Genomic DNA, 14,192 nt, shown 5'->3' on the forward strand with positions numbered 1-14,192 from the left:
AGTTTATGGATGTTGAACAAAAAATAAGATTTTATAACCATTTTAAGCGCCAAGTATCTCGAAACTTGGTATTGTTTTTGTTTTTTTGGGGGGGAGGTGTTGACCTTGTCACGTTTGGGTCGCATCTTTATGCAGGGTCGTTCTCCCAGGAATGCAGACGGACCACTCTGGACATGGCGTGCAGGTTGGAACATTATTTATTCCACAAAATATCAAAGTAGTACAAAAAAACGGAAAACAAGTCACACTCGAAGCTAATGCTACTATTAAATAGCATGGACTATGGACAAGAAATAAACACGTAACTTTGGCATGAAACAAACAACTTAAGTAGCAGGGTTGCATGAAGCAAAAAAAAATTCACGTGGACACGGCATGAAGCGAACAAACAGCATAAACTATGGCATTGCATGAAACAATGACGCCAGCCCGACTGACCGGCAATGGCAGGCTTATATAATGCCTCTGATTAGTGCTCGGGTAGCAGGTGAGCGGCCGAACACTAATCAGAGACAGGTGAACATAATTAGCAACCATGGCAACCAAAACAAACTTAGGGAGGTGCACAAACAGGAACTAAAGGAGTCTTAAACAGACAGAACATAACTGAACAAAACAGGATCTAGACCACAGATCATGACAGACCTTAAGGAATCAAACCGTGACAAACCACGTCGTGTCGCATATCATATTAAAGGCCTACTGAAATGAAATGTTCTTATTTAAACGGGGATAGCAGGTCCATTCTATGTGTCATACTTGATCATTTCGCAATATTGCCATATTTTTGCTTAAAGGATTTAGTAGAGAACATTGACGATAAAGTTTGCAACTTTTGGTCGCTGATAAAAAAGCCTTGCCTGTACCGGAAGTAGCGTGACGTCGCAGGTTGTGGAGCGCCTCACATCTGCACATTGTTTACAATCATGGCCAGCAGCAGCGAGAGCGATTCGGACCGAGAAAGTGACGATTACCCCCTTAATTTAAACGAGAATGAAAGATTCGTGGATGAGGAAAGTGAGAGTGAAGGATTAGAGGGCAATGGAAGCGATTCAGATAGGGAAGATGCTGTGAGAGGCGGGTGGCACCTGATATTCAGCTGGGAATGACTAAAACAGTAAATAAACACAAGACATATATATACTCTATTAGCCACAACACAACCAGGCTTATATTTAATATGCCACATAACAAACACCTCCCCCCTCCCGTCCATATAACCCACCAATACAAATCAAACACCCGCACAACACACTCAATCCCACAGCCCAAAGTACCGTTCACCTCCGTAAAGTTCATACAGCACTTATATTTCCCCAAAGTTACGTGCGTGACATGCACATAGCGGCACGCACGTACGGGCAAGCGGTCAAATGTTTGGAAGCCAAAGCTGTACTCAGGGTAGCGCGTCTGCTATCCAACTCAAAGTCTTCCCGGTTGTGTTGCTGCAGCCAGCCGCTAATACACCGATCCCACCTACAGCTTTCTTCTTTGCTGTCTTCATTGTTCATTAAACAAATTGCAAAAGATTCACCAACACAGATGTCCAGAATACTGTGGAATTTTGCGATGAAAACAGACGACTTAATAGCTGGCCACAATGGTGTCCCAAAATGTCCGCTACAATCCGTGACGTCACGCGCAAACGTCATCATACCGAGACGTTTTCAGCAGAATATTTGGCAGGAAATTTAAAATTGCACTTTACTAATCTAACCCGGCCGTATTGGCACGTGTTGCAATGTTAAGATTTCATCATTGATATATAAACTATCAGACTGCGTGGTCGGTAGTAGTGGGTTTCAGTAGGCCTTTAAAGCTCTTATTGATTTGTTTACACATATGCAATAACTATGTCGATGCATTATGACACGTCGACATAGTAGCCGGAAAACACAGTGAGCGTATCTACTAAAAGGTTCACCATTGTCCAAAATAAAATCTTAAACTAGCATATCAAATGAATGGTCTCAGTGAGAACTTGACAGATCTATTATTAAATTGTTGAGGACGTAATAACCAAAATACCTCTAATTAAACAAAACTATTACTTTTGCGCCAAAATTAATCAGATCATATCCAAGTTTATAGAAGAGTAGAATATATACACTACCGTTCAAAAGTTTGGGGTCACATTGAAATGTCCTTATTTTTGAAGGAAAAGCACTGTACTTTTCAATGAAGATAACTTTAAACTAGTCTTAACTTTAAAGAAATACACTCTATACATTGCTAATGTGGTAAATGACTATTCTAGCTGCAAATGTCTGGTTTTTGGTGCAATATCTGCATAGGTGTATAGAGGCCCATTTCCAGCAACTATCACTCCAGTGTTCTAAAGGTACAATGTGTTTGCTCATTGGCTCAGAAGGCTAATTGATGATTAGAAAACCCTTGTGCAATCATGTTCACACCTCTGAAAACAGTTTAGCTCGTTACAGAAGCTACAAAACTGACCTTCCTTTGAGCAGATTGAGTTTCTGGAGCATCACATTTGTGGGGTCAATTAAACGCTCAAAATGGCCAGAAAAAGAGAACTTTCATCTGAAACTCGACAGTCTATTCTTGTTCTTAGAAATGAAGGCTATTCCACAAAATTGTTTGGGTGACCCCAAACTTTTGAACAGTAGTGTATAACTACTCAGCTGGTTCATTTTTGGTCATGTTTAACTTCAGAAGATATCTTGAGATAAAAGTGAACCACGATCACAAATAAAATAGCATCAAATAAGATATCCCCTAGGACGGGGGTCGGCAACCCGCGGCTCTAGAGCCGCATGCGGCTCTTTAGCGCCGCCCTAGTGGCTCTCTGGAGATTTTTCAAAAATGTATGAAGAATGGAAAAAGATGAGGGGAAAAAAAATCTATTTTTTTGTTTAGTATGGTTTCTGTAGGATTACAAACATGACACAAACCTCCCTAATTGTTATAAATCACACTGCTTTTATTAAACATGCTTCACTGATTCGAGTATTTGGCGAGCGCCGTTTTGTCCTACTAATTTTGGCGGTCCTTGAACTCACCGTATAGTTTGTTTACATGTGTAACTTTCTCCGACTTTCTAGGACGTGTTTTATGCCACTTTTTTTCTGTCTCATTTTGTCCACCACACTTTTAACGTTGTGCAACTCACACAAAGGTGAGTTTTGTTGATGTTATTGACTTGTGTGGAGTGCTAATCAGACATATTTGGTCACTGTATGACTGCAAGCTAATCGATGCTAACATGCTATTTAGGCTAGCAATATGTACATATTGCATCATTATGCCTCATTTGTAGCTATATATGAGCTCATTTAGTTTCCTTTAAGTCCTCTTAATTCAATTTATATCTCATGGCACATGTAATATGGCTTTTAATTTTTTGCGGCTCCAGACAGATTTGTTTTTGTATTTTTGTCCAATATGGCTCTTTCAACATTTTGGGTTGCCGATAGAGCTTTTCCTTATCTATATATGTGTTGTGACAATACACGCAAATATGACAAGGTACTAATGGAAAAAAACGACCCAGGGCAAAATACCTAAATAAATAAATAAAGTACGTTGAGTGAGGAATGAAACTTTTCTGTTGGTAAAAGTCACCTGTGTTGGAATACGACTGCACATTTCATCTGAAAGAAACATGACAAGATACATAGTCAGCCTACAGGTGACACTGCTGCTTTCACTCGTTTATTTTCGCGACGCGGCTTCTTTTTCTTGTCAAAAGTCGTCACGTAACAAGTGTTTTTACCCTTTCAGAGCTTATCGACTCGTCAATAGCGGCGCCTCTTTTGTGCCGCGCCTCCATTATGCCGCGGCAGCGCTCAAATTTTTTTTAAGCGACTCCGCCGAGAGGAGGCTCGTCTTTGTTTCAGGTCTCCTTCATATCACTGTCACACACAAACACGCAACTTTTTTTTCTTTTTTTTTTTTGTGTTGAAAGAGTTGTTTTTGTTCCCATGGTGATAGGTTACACGACGGGCTGCCAAATCACCATAACAACCAGGCCTGGGAAAGAACTCCTCTTCCCCTGACTTGAATCTTGATACCATGTCACTTTTTGTCTTTGCAGTGGCAAACTTTCAATGATGTTAGAAACCTGGTCCAGGTGGCCCCTGACTAAACTTTAAACTATCTGTCCTTTTGGTTGGGGAACTTTTGAATTATCACTACGGTTCCTGCTTGGAGCATTGACAATAATGGTTATAAACAGCTAAATCCTATTTCCCAATAAATCGCGATTCTTGCTTGTAACCTTGATCAGTTTCTTTATATACAGTCGTGGTCAAAAGTTTACATACACTTGTAAAGAACATCATGTCATGGCTGCCTCGACTTTCCAATAATTTCTACAACTCTTATTTTTTTGTGATAGAGTGATTGGAGCACCTACTTGTTGGTCACAAAAAAAATTCATGAAGTTTGGTTCTTTTATGAATTTATTATGGGTCTACCGAAAATGTGACCAAATCTGCTGGGTCAAAAGTATACATACAGCAATGTTAATATTGTTAACATGTCCCTTGGCAAGTTTCACTGCAATAAGGCACTTTTGGTAGCCATCCACAAGCTTCTGGTTGAATTTTTGACCACTCCTCTTGACAAAATTGGTGCAGTTCAGCTAAATGTGTTGGTTTTCTGACATGGACTTGTTTCTTCAGCACATGTTTAAGTCAGGACTTTGGGAAGGCCATTTTAAAATCTTAATTCTAGCCTGATTTAGCCATTCTTTTACCACGTTTGACGTGTATTCTGGGTCAGTGTCCTGTTGGAACACCCAACTGCGCCCAAGACCCAACCTCCAGGCTGATGATTTTAGGTTGTCCTGAAGAATTTGGAGGTAATCCTCCTTTATCATTGTCCCATTTACTCTCTGTAAAGCACCAGTTCCATTGGCAGCAAAACAGGCCCAGATCATAATACTAACACCACCATGTTTGACGGTAGGTATGGTGTTCCTGGGGGTTAAAGGCCTCACCTTTTTCTCCTCCAAACATATTGCTGGGTATTGTGGCCAAACAGCTCAATTTTTGTTTCATCTGACCACAGAACTTTCCTCCAGAAGGTCTTATCTTTGTCCATGTGATGTCAGATGAAACAAAAAATATGTGCTCCAATCAATCTGTCACAAAAAAATAAGAGTTGTAGAAATTATTGGAAACTCAAGACAGCCATGACATCATGTTGTTTACAAGTGTAAACTTTTGACCACGACTGTATATTTTTTCCAATCTGTCCTGTCCAGCCACTCGGGCAAATCATATTGTTGATGTTGATGATCATAGCTGCTGTACAGATTTACTTTACAAAAAAGAAGTGTGGGATACTTCTCTTGTTGACTTTATTGAATGTTTGGGTAGAATTTTATGAAACACAACCAGTATCTTTTAAGTAATATAGAAATTTATCAGAGCTGTTTATCTATTTTATGGAGGAATGTACAAAACCCCAAACCAGTGAAGTTACCATTAATGCTGAAAGGTACATACAGGTTTTGGAGCAACATATATTGCCATCCAAGCAACGTTATCATACCCTGCTTATTTCAGCAAGACAATGCCAAACCACATGTTACAACAGCGTGGCTTCATAGTAAAAGAGTGCAGGTACTCTTTTTGCAATGTGTTGCTGCCATTGAATTCTAAGTTAACGATTATTTGCACAAAAAAAAAAAATCTGTTTCTCAGTTCGAACATTAAATATCTTGTCTTTGCAGTCTATTCAATTAAATATAAGTTGAAAAGGATTTGCAAATCATTGTATTCTGTCTTTATTTACGAATTACACAACGTGTCAACTTCCCTGGTTTTGGGTTTTGTGTAGTTAATCATAAAACTGGCAACCACTGTAATTAAAAAAAGTATTGATTTTGAATCGATTCTGAATCGAATCAATATCCCCAAGAATCAAATCAAATTGAATCGCCTGGTGCCCAAAGGTTCACAGCACAATAAACGAGCATTCACACAATCGATTTCTGGCCGTCGGCAACCATTTTTGCATTCCCTTCGGATTATGTAACTGGTAACAGTCCTTCAAACGATACAGGAAGTAATTATATCTTAAAATATACGGATTTGACCTTGGTTCCTGCTTGGATGACTTGTGGACTTTACATACGAGTAGTATCGATCTGTCCGACAGTACAGGGAAAAACTCTCTCTCAAAGCTCCTCAGTAACATGTAGTCTCGTTAATGGCGATTATACTGTTCACTTTTTGAACCGATACAGTGCCAAATCCTGGTACCTCGGAATTGATACCAGTACTCAACGGGACCAATTCTTTGTACACGTTAATAAATATGAATTGGTTTTGATAGTAAAATCTTGGTTTTTATTGCAACATTTAAAAATGAGCCGTTTTATTTTCACATTTCTGAGTCTCATTTGCAGGTATGACACTAAGAAGTGTACAGTTTATTGTGTTGGTCAGTTCAGGCTTTGCTGGCTGTTGCGCCCTACAAAGTGTTAGTACTGTGTATTGTGCACCGGCTGTTTGATTGTAACATGCATCTTAGTTGTAGTTTCCGTTAACAAATTTGGAGACGTTGAAATGACCATGTCAAATGGCGAGTGCTAATCAGTCGTATACGTCAATAGCAAAGCCAATGTATATTAGCATCAAGCTAGGGCATTTTTACTTATCTTATGTTTTTTGAGTGAATTTCAGTGATCGCCAAGTGCCGAAGTGCGAAGAGGCGGCTGAGTCGGCAACCTTGCGAGATGTGGTTGTGATTGCGATGTATTTTTGTTATCTGGGTATTAGCAACTATTTTTACACTGGTTGGACACTTGATAACGGTCCGTCGTTTTTTGGATTTGTTGTTATTTTTTCTTTGGTTCCAGTTTCTTTTTGTCGAGCGCTCTTATTTTTTTTCCACTTCCTGTGTAGTTTTTGCTGCAGTGACTTCCCCCATGCTTCTGAGCGCTATTCTCCTCACCTGTTCCGGGTTGGCGATTAGAAAGCGCAGGTGTCCCTGGTTGCCGATCAGGAGGGTTTACTTACTTACCAGTGTCGCCTGCCTCCTGACTCGCGGTGCACGAAAAAAGAGATTCACGTCCGCATCGCGATTCTTATTCATCCCAATTCAAAATCGATTTATAATTTTAAAAAATTGATAAAATAAATACAAATTATAAGAATACATTTTTTTAAAGACATTTTAGGCCATTTCCATGCAACCAGAAGGAGCTTTTATAACCTCTAACCTATTTTAAAAAAGGTTGGATTGTAATTATTATACCAAATAATACATTGCGGGAATCAAGAATCGTGTGGAATCGAGATTCTATTCTGTATCAAATCGTTACCCCGAGATCGGAATGGGATGGACTCGTTAGGTGCCCAAAGATTCACACCCCTGCTCTTGACACTGGTTCATTGTCGTATGTTCATGTCTCACCTTGCCTTTTGCACGACCCATGTTATTTTCTTTTGCCTGGTACTTATTTCAATGACCCTCTGATCTGCTCTTCGTCTCCTGTCTCTGCATCCTGGGGTCACAGCAGCCGCAACCATGCGCAACCTTGACATTTAGGATTTCACCATGATTTCATGCTGCAATCTGTTCGTGCAATCATTTTGGGGTGTGTGTGTGTGGGGGGGGGGGGGGGTTGTCAACCATTTTGCTTACTGGCTGGATGATTATGGCAAAAATAATAATCACGATTATGTTGATTGATTGTAATCCCGATTAATTACACAATTAGAAAACCTTTAACTTTAAATATAGTTAAAAAAACAGATATAAATTAGTAACCAATAAACCACAACAAGTAATATATTAATAGTAATAACAATAAGTTTAAATAATAGCAATATATTAAAAAAATTATAATAATAGTTTTTTCGTTTTAATTATATTTAATTCCATTGTTTACCTTTTACACTTATTTTACCACCTTAAAGTGTGTGCTTCTTGTGTAAAAATGCTTTTTAATGTTTCCTAATTAAAAAAAAAAAAATCTCACATTTATTGGTGTAATACATATTTGAACAATATTGACCAATATTTTAGGTTCAAAGCATAATAATTGTGTAAATGTATCAATAAGCGCTGTGAGTGCATTATGTAAGGTACTTTTTTGAAACCGGGCTATTATTGTGAAGGGGGGAAGTGTGCTGTGCTGTTGTTCTCTGCTTGACGTGTAAAGAAAGGACTTAAGGCTGTTAAAAAAACAAAAAACAAAAAAAACGAGAGTCGCGGCTGCTCTCTTCCCGTTTGTATCTTAATGTTACATCGATGATGTCGTTCACAACAACACAAGCAGATGAGTGTGTTGTGGCTGAATGGATTGTTCTTGCTGGCTTTAGCTTCGTAGTTGAGTCACTGTTTCAAGTGACCGTCTCGACATTGTTTAGTTCAGGACGTGTTTCGGGGCTGAATGACGCATTCTTTTCCCTTCTGATTTATTGGCCAATTATGTGACTCTGTCCGCGGTTAGTTCAACGTGGAAATATTTCTTACTTTGTTGCTGTGTTAAGTGATTATTAAAAGTAGTAAACTAAAAACCCAAGAACCCAATCTTCTTGTCGACCCTATGTGTCAAAGTCAAGGCCCATATCCGGCCCACGAATTAATGATCTATGGCCCCCGGGGTGATATTTGATTAGTATTAGAACCGGCCCGCAGGCCACAGCCGCCTGCTGCTGTTTTGCCCGCACCAATACTCCCGTCAGTGTTGGCGCTAGGAATTTTCAAAATGAGGTGCCAGGGACCCCATCAAGTCATCAAAATGGGGCCCTACAGTAAATTTTTGGGGTCCCACTTTTTTGTAACCATTTTGAAAACAAATGATAATTGTATGCATTATCCTGTCGTATCTCACATTCTATATTGCGTTTTGGAAAAAGGTTGTCATAAACGTTACTTAATTCATTAAAAAAAAATAATACGAAAGAAAACACATTTTTATGCATATGTAAATTTATTCAGTTATAACCATTCATTCACTTTCTTCTATCCTTCATGGATCTAAACTTTACCACTGCCGGTATTTTGTTTTAATATTTTCATGTACATAGTGGATATACACCCCCCCCCCCACCCCCCTTCTTTTTTTATATATATTGTTTTTCAAATCACCTGACATGTATACTGTATATACACTACCGTTCAAAAGTTTGGGGTCACATTGAAATGTCCTTATTTTTGAAGGAAAAGCACTGTACTTTTCAATGAAGATAACTTTAAACTAGTCTTAACTTTAAAGAAATACACTCTATACATTGCTAATGTGGTAAATGACTATTCCAGCTGCAAATGTCTGGTTTTTGGTACAGGTGTATAGAGGCCCATTTCCAGCAACTATCACTCCAGTGTTCTAATGGTACAATGTGTTTGCTCATTGGCTCAGAAGGCTAATTGATGATTAGAAAACCCTTGTGCAATCATGTTCACACATCTGAAAACAGTTTAGCTCGTTACAGAAGCTACAAAACTGACCTTCCTTTGAGCAGATTGAGTTTCTGGAGCATCACATTTGTGGGGTCAATTAAACGCTCAAAATGGCCAGAAAAAGAGAACTTTCATCTGAAACTCGACAGTCTATTCTTGTTCTTAGAAATGAAGGCTATTCCACAAAATTGTTTGGGTGACCCCAAACTTTTGAACGGTAGTGTATGTAAATAATTTATCAATTTCTTAACATATTTTTTTTACATACATTTTACAGGTTATACATCTTTTATTATTGAATGTATCAAATGTGATGAATATTTAATGGACCACAATGGAAACAAGCCTTTTGGCTTTTTGTGCCATCCATTTGCCTTTTTAAAGCATTACATGGATTCAATTCTTTAAGATGTCAGTAAACTTCTCAATCAATCAATCAATTGTAAAATGTTCAGAATGTGTTTGTTCTATTTTTCGCCAAAGTAAGACAAAGAAAACAATTTGAAGTTGTCTTTATTTTTTTAGTTTTAATGCCATGAATGTGAGTGTGAATGTTGTCTGTCTATCTGTGTTTCCACTTATTTTTCCACTCATACGCTCACTCATCCGTTTCACCGTCACAAGCTCCGGAATTTGCATGCACGTTGCACGGCCCATTAATCTTTTTTTTTTTTTACGATTATTATATGTGCATGATCGTGAGTAGTCATAATCGAAATCAAAATTCGATGAATTGTCCAGCCCTAGTGGACCAATCCGAAATAAGGTTCTACCAACTGGTATGGATAAAACTGCATCTGAAAAGTTCCATAGCGCAGTCATTTGTGGCCGTGAGAGCGGGTGGTGTGTGGGTGCCGTGAACAGAGTGGGGAGTTTTTTTGTTTTTTTTTAATGCACACTTGGACTTAGACTAACTTTATTGATCCTAAAGGGAAATTGTTCCACACAGTAGCTCAGTTACAAAGGATGGGAAGGGTAAGGATGGAAAGGATAATCCAGGTATAAAGTAGAGCAAAAATGCACCGTAGTAGCAATATAAATTTTACTCATATGTAATATTGGCAACACTTTAGTATGGGCACCATATTCTAAATAACAAAGACTTAATTTAGAGTTATTTGGACACTAGGGGAACATATAAGGGTTAGAGTTAGGGTTAGGTTTGGAGTTGAGGTTACTAATAAACAATAATTCTGAGGTTAGGGTTAGGGTAGACTCTTGGTTAATGGTTTACTGGTTGTATAATAAGGCATTATTAAGTACTTAATAATGACTAATTAAGAGCCAATATGTTACTAGTTTGCATGTTAATAAGCAACTAATTCATGGTGAATATGTTCCCCATACTAAAGTGTTACCGTAATATTTACATATTATATATACTGTATATAATATATTCTGATATACTATATTATTATATTTATATATATATATATATATATATATATATATATATATATATATATATATATATATATATATATATATATATATATATATATATATATATATATATATATATATATATATATATATATATACACTACCGTTCAAAAGTTTGGGGTCACCCAAACAATTTTGTGGAATAGCCTTCATTTCTAAGAACAAGAATAGACTGTCGAGTTTCAGATGAAAGTTCCCTTTTTCTGGCCATTTTGAGCGTTTAATTGACCCCACAAATGTGATGCTCCAGAAACTCAATCTGCTCAAAGGAAGGTCAGTTTTGTAGCTTCTGTAACGAGCTAAACTGTTTTCAGATGTGTGAACATGATTGCACAAGGGTTTTCTAATCATCAATTAGCCTTCCGAGCCAATGAGCAAACACATTGTACCATTAGAACACTGGAGTGATAGTTGCTGGAAATGGGCTTCGATACACCTATGTAGATATTGCACCAAAAACCAGACATTTGCAGCTAGAATAGTCATTTACCACATTAGCAATGTATAGAGTGTATTTCTTTAAAGTTAAGACTAGTTTAAAGTGCTTTTCCTTCAAAAATAAGGACATTTCAATGTGACCCCAAACTTTTGAACGGTAGTATATATATATATATATATATATATATATAGGCTGGTGACAGGTGCAAAAATGAGGGAACATATTTCTCCCATCCTCTCCTCCCTTCACTGGCTCCAGTGAAGCATAGAGTGAAATTTAAGATCGTCACATATGTCTTCAAGGCGCTTAATGGTCTCGCCCCAGCTTACGTTAAAGATCTCCTGGACCAACCCACCAGCTCCAGGCTTGGTCGTTGCCTTAGATCGGACAACCAGATGACCCTGAGGGTCCCACGGTCAAACCTGGTGACAAAGGGAGACCGTGCTTTCTCAGTGATGGCACCTAGGTTATGGAATAAGCTCCCCCTGAATATTAAGTCCGCCACCACTCTGGACTCTTTTAGAGCACGGCTTAAAACTCACCTTTTTTACCGCAGACTACTTTTAATTTATGTGAGTCTTAAATGTTTAGTTTAGATTCCTTTGTGTGTCTCAGTCTCTGTTTCTTTTTTGTTTTGTTTCTCCACTCCGGCTGCGCCCCGGGCTGATGTAACAGTTGGTTGGGGGGCGCATAATAAATGAAAATAACATAACATAACATAACATAACATAACAAATAACATATATATATATATATATATATATATATATATATATATATATATATATATATATATATATATATATATATATATATATATATATATATATATATATATATATATATATATATATATATATATATATAGGGCGCATAATAAATGAAAATAACATAACATAACATAACATAACAAATAACATATATATATATATATATATATATATATATATATATATATATATATATATATATATATATATATATATATATATATATATATATATATATACATATATATATGTCTTAATTAGATTATCCAAAAAATAGTGCTCGATACCGTGGTAGAGCGTAATATGTATGTGTGGGAAAAAAATCACAAGACTATTTCATCTCTACAGGCCTGTTTCATGAGGGGTTTCCTCAATCCTCAGGAGATTGAGGATTGAGGAAACCCCTCATGAAACAGGCCTGTAGAGATGAAATAGTCTTGTGATTTTTTTCCCACACATACATATATACATATATGTATATATATGTATATATATATATATATATATGTATATATATATATTTAATACACATGTTAAACGTGCAATTTTAATGTGGGAAGCAGAAAAAACGACTTCAACTATTTTCCCTAAAATAAATATTGAGGATATAAAGTGCGTTTTAGGAGGACTTTTGCAGACTGGTGGGACCCGATGGACCTATTAACGCTTTCTTGTTTTTAACTGTGGTTCCTGCTTTGATGGCGTTTGGAGTATTGGCAGCCATTTTCAAGTTTTGCTTTGGTGGGCTTTAATTATACTTTAAAATACAAAAATCCAATAAATAATTGTAGTTTCTGTTAAAAACGGTTGCTAAAATATGCCTGACAAGGTGTAAAAGTCCATTTCATGTTCGAGTGGTTTTAACATGTCGTCATAAAGTCCTGCAGCATCAAACTGCCCCTTTTTTATTACCTGGCTTTTACTGCACATCATTCATTTGAAGGCGCTACTTCTCCATTTATGAATGTGTTTTCCCCTTTTTCATGGGTTTTTACAATAACAAGAGCAGAAAGGTTTACTGACCCCCACCTGATGATTAGTGGTTTTTGTACCGGCTCTCTCCTTCAGCGGCGCCCGGTCCAAGCTGAAAATAGCGAAAGACAGTAACACGGAGTAACAGATGCCGGTGTTCAATCTTTAATTGGATTGTCTCTTCTGAGTTTTTTTTTTTTTTTTTCTTCCTTCGTCGAGGAAGGTTGGTGAATATTTCAAGACCCGGGCGAGGCAATAAAAAATGTTTGTGACTGGTAGGACAGGTGAGAGTTATTTCCAATTTAGAATAAAATAATAATGCTGGTTTTTTTTAAGGGTGAGTGAATTTTTACCTTCAGCTAACCCAAAAGGCAAAACTGAAGTGAAAATGGGATTTTTGGTTTATTCTCTTATTGTTTGCAGCATTATTTATCTCAGTGCAACACTGGAACGTAAACAGGAGTTGAGAACATTCAGACGGATTGTCTCATCATATTAAAAATAGTAAAAAAAAAATCATTTGATTGTCCCTTAAACAATTTCTAAAATATTATAACATCTCTTAAAAATATTCTAGAAATAATCTAAATTATTAAATCGCTTTAAAAAATATAGTGTTTTAATCGGGCTGTCAAAAATATGATTTAGCTCGTGTGATTGATACAAAAAAAAAAAATTGCATGTATAGTTGCAGATTAATCTCACAAATTATTTAGACCACACATGCTCCTTTACCTTAGCCGCGCGTGGTTACCTGAAAGGTGGCACACGTTGTTATACGGTCAGTATGACTTTAAAAAAAAAAACACGATGGGATTTTATATCAAACTGTTACCAGGTTTTAAGCAAAAAATTGTCGTGGATTCAAGTAAAGCATTTAAAAATGTTTACTGTATGTCAGTCTGACAATAAAATTGCATTTGTTTCCAAATACTCTGTTTATATATATATATATATATATATATATATATATATACTGTATATATATATATGTATATATATATATGTATATATATGTATATATATATATATATATATATATATGTATATATATGTATATATATATATACACATACATACATATATATATATATATATATATATACATGTATATATATATATATATATATATATATATATATATATATATATATATATATATATATATATATATATATATATAT

General features: G+C 36.5%; 1 protein-coding gene across 2 annotated transcripts in view; it reads left to right on the top strand.

Annotated features, from left to right (window-relative positions):
• tmem132e (transmembrane protein 132E) overlaps window positions 1-14,192 on the top strand; it is a 1,017,037-nt gene that overhangs the window by 656,981 nt on the left and 345,864 nt on the right. The window contains exon 1 of one of the 2 annotated variants that reach the window (XM_062048944.1): window positions 3,050-3,139. The exons of the other annotated variant lie outside the window; for it this stretch is intronic. Within the exon in view, the coding sequence (XP_061904928.1) occupies window positions 3,076-3,139 (64 nt within the window). The 5' untranslated portion in view covers window positions 3,050-3,075. Of the gene's footprint in view, window positions 1-3,049; window positions 3,140-14,192 lie in introns of those variants that run through there. 2 annotated transcript variants of the gene reach the window in all.

The sequence above is a fragment of the Entelurus aequoreus genome, linkage group LG05 (genome assembly GCF_033978785.1).
Source record: "Entelurus aequoreus isolate RoL-2023_Sb linkage group LG05, RoL_Eaeq_v1.1, whole genome shotgun sequence".
Taxonomy (NCBI): Eukaryota; Metazoa; Chordata; class Actinopteri; order Syngnathiformes; family Syngnathidae; genus Entelurus; species Entelurus aequoreus.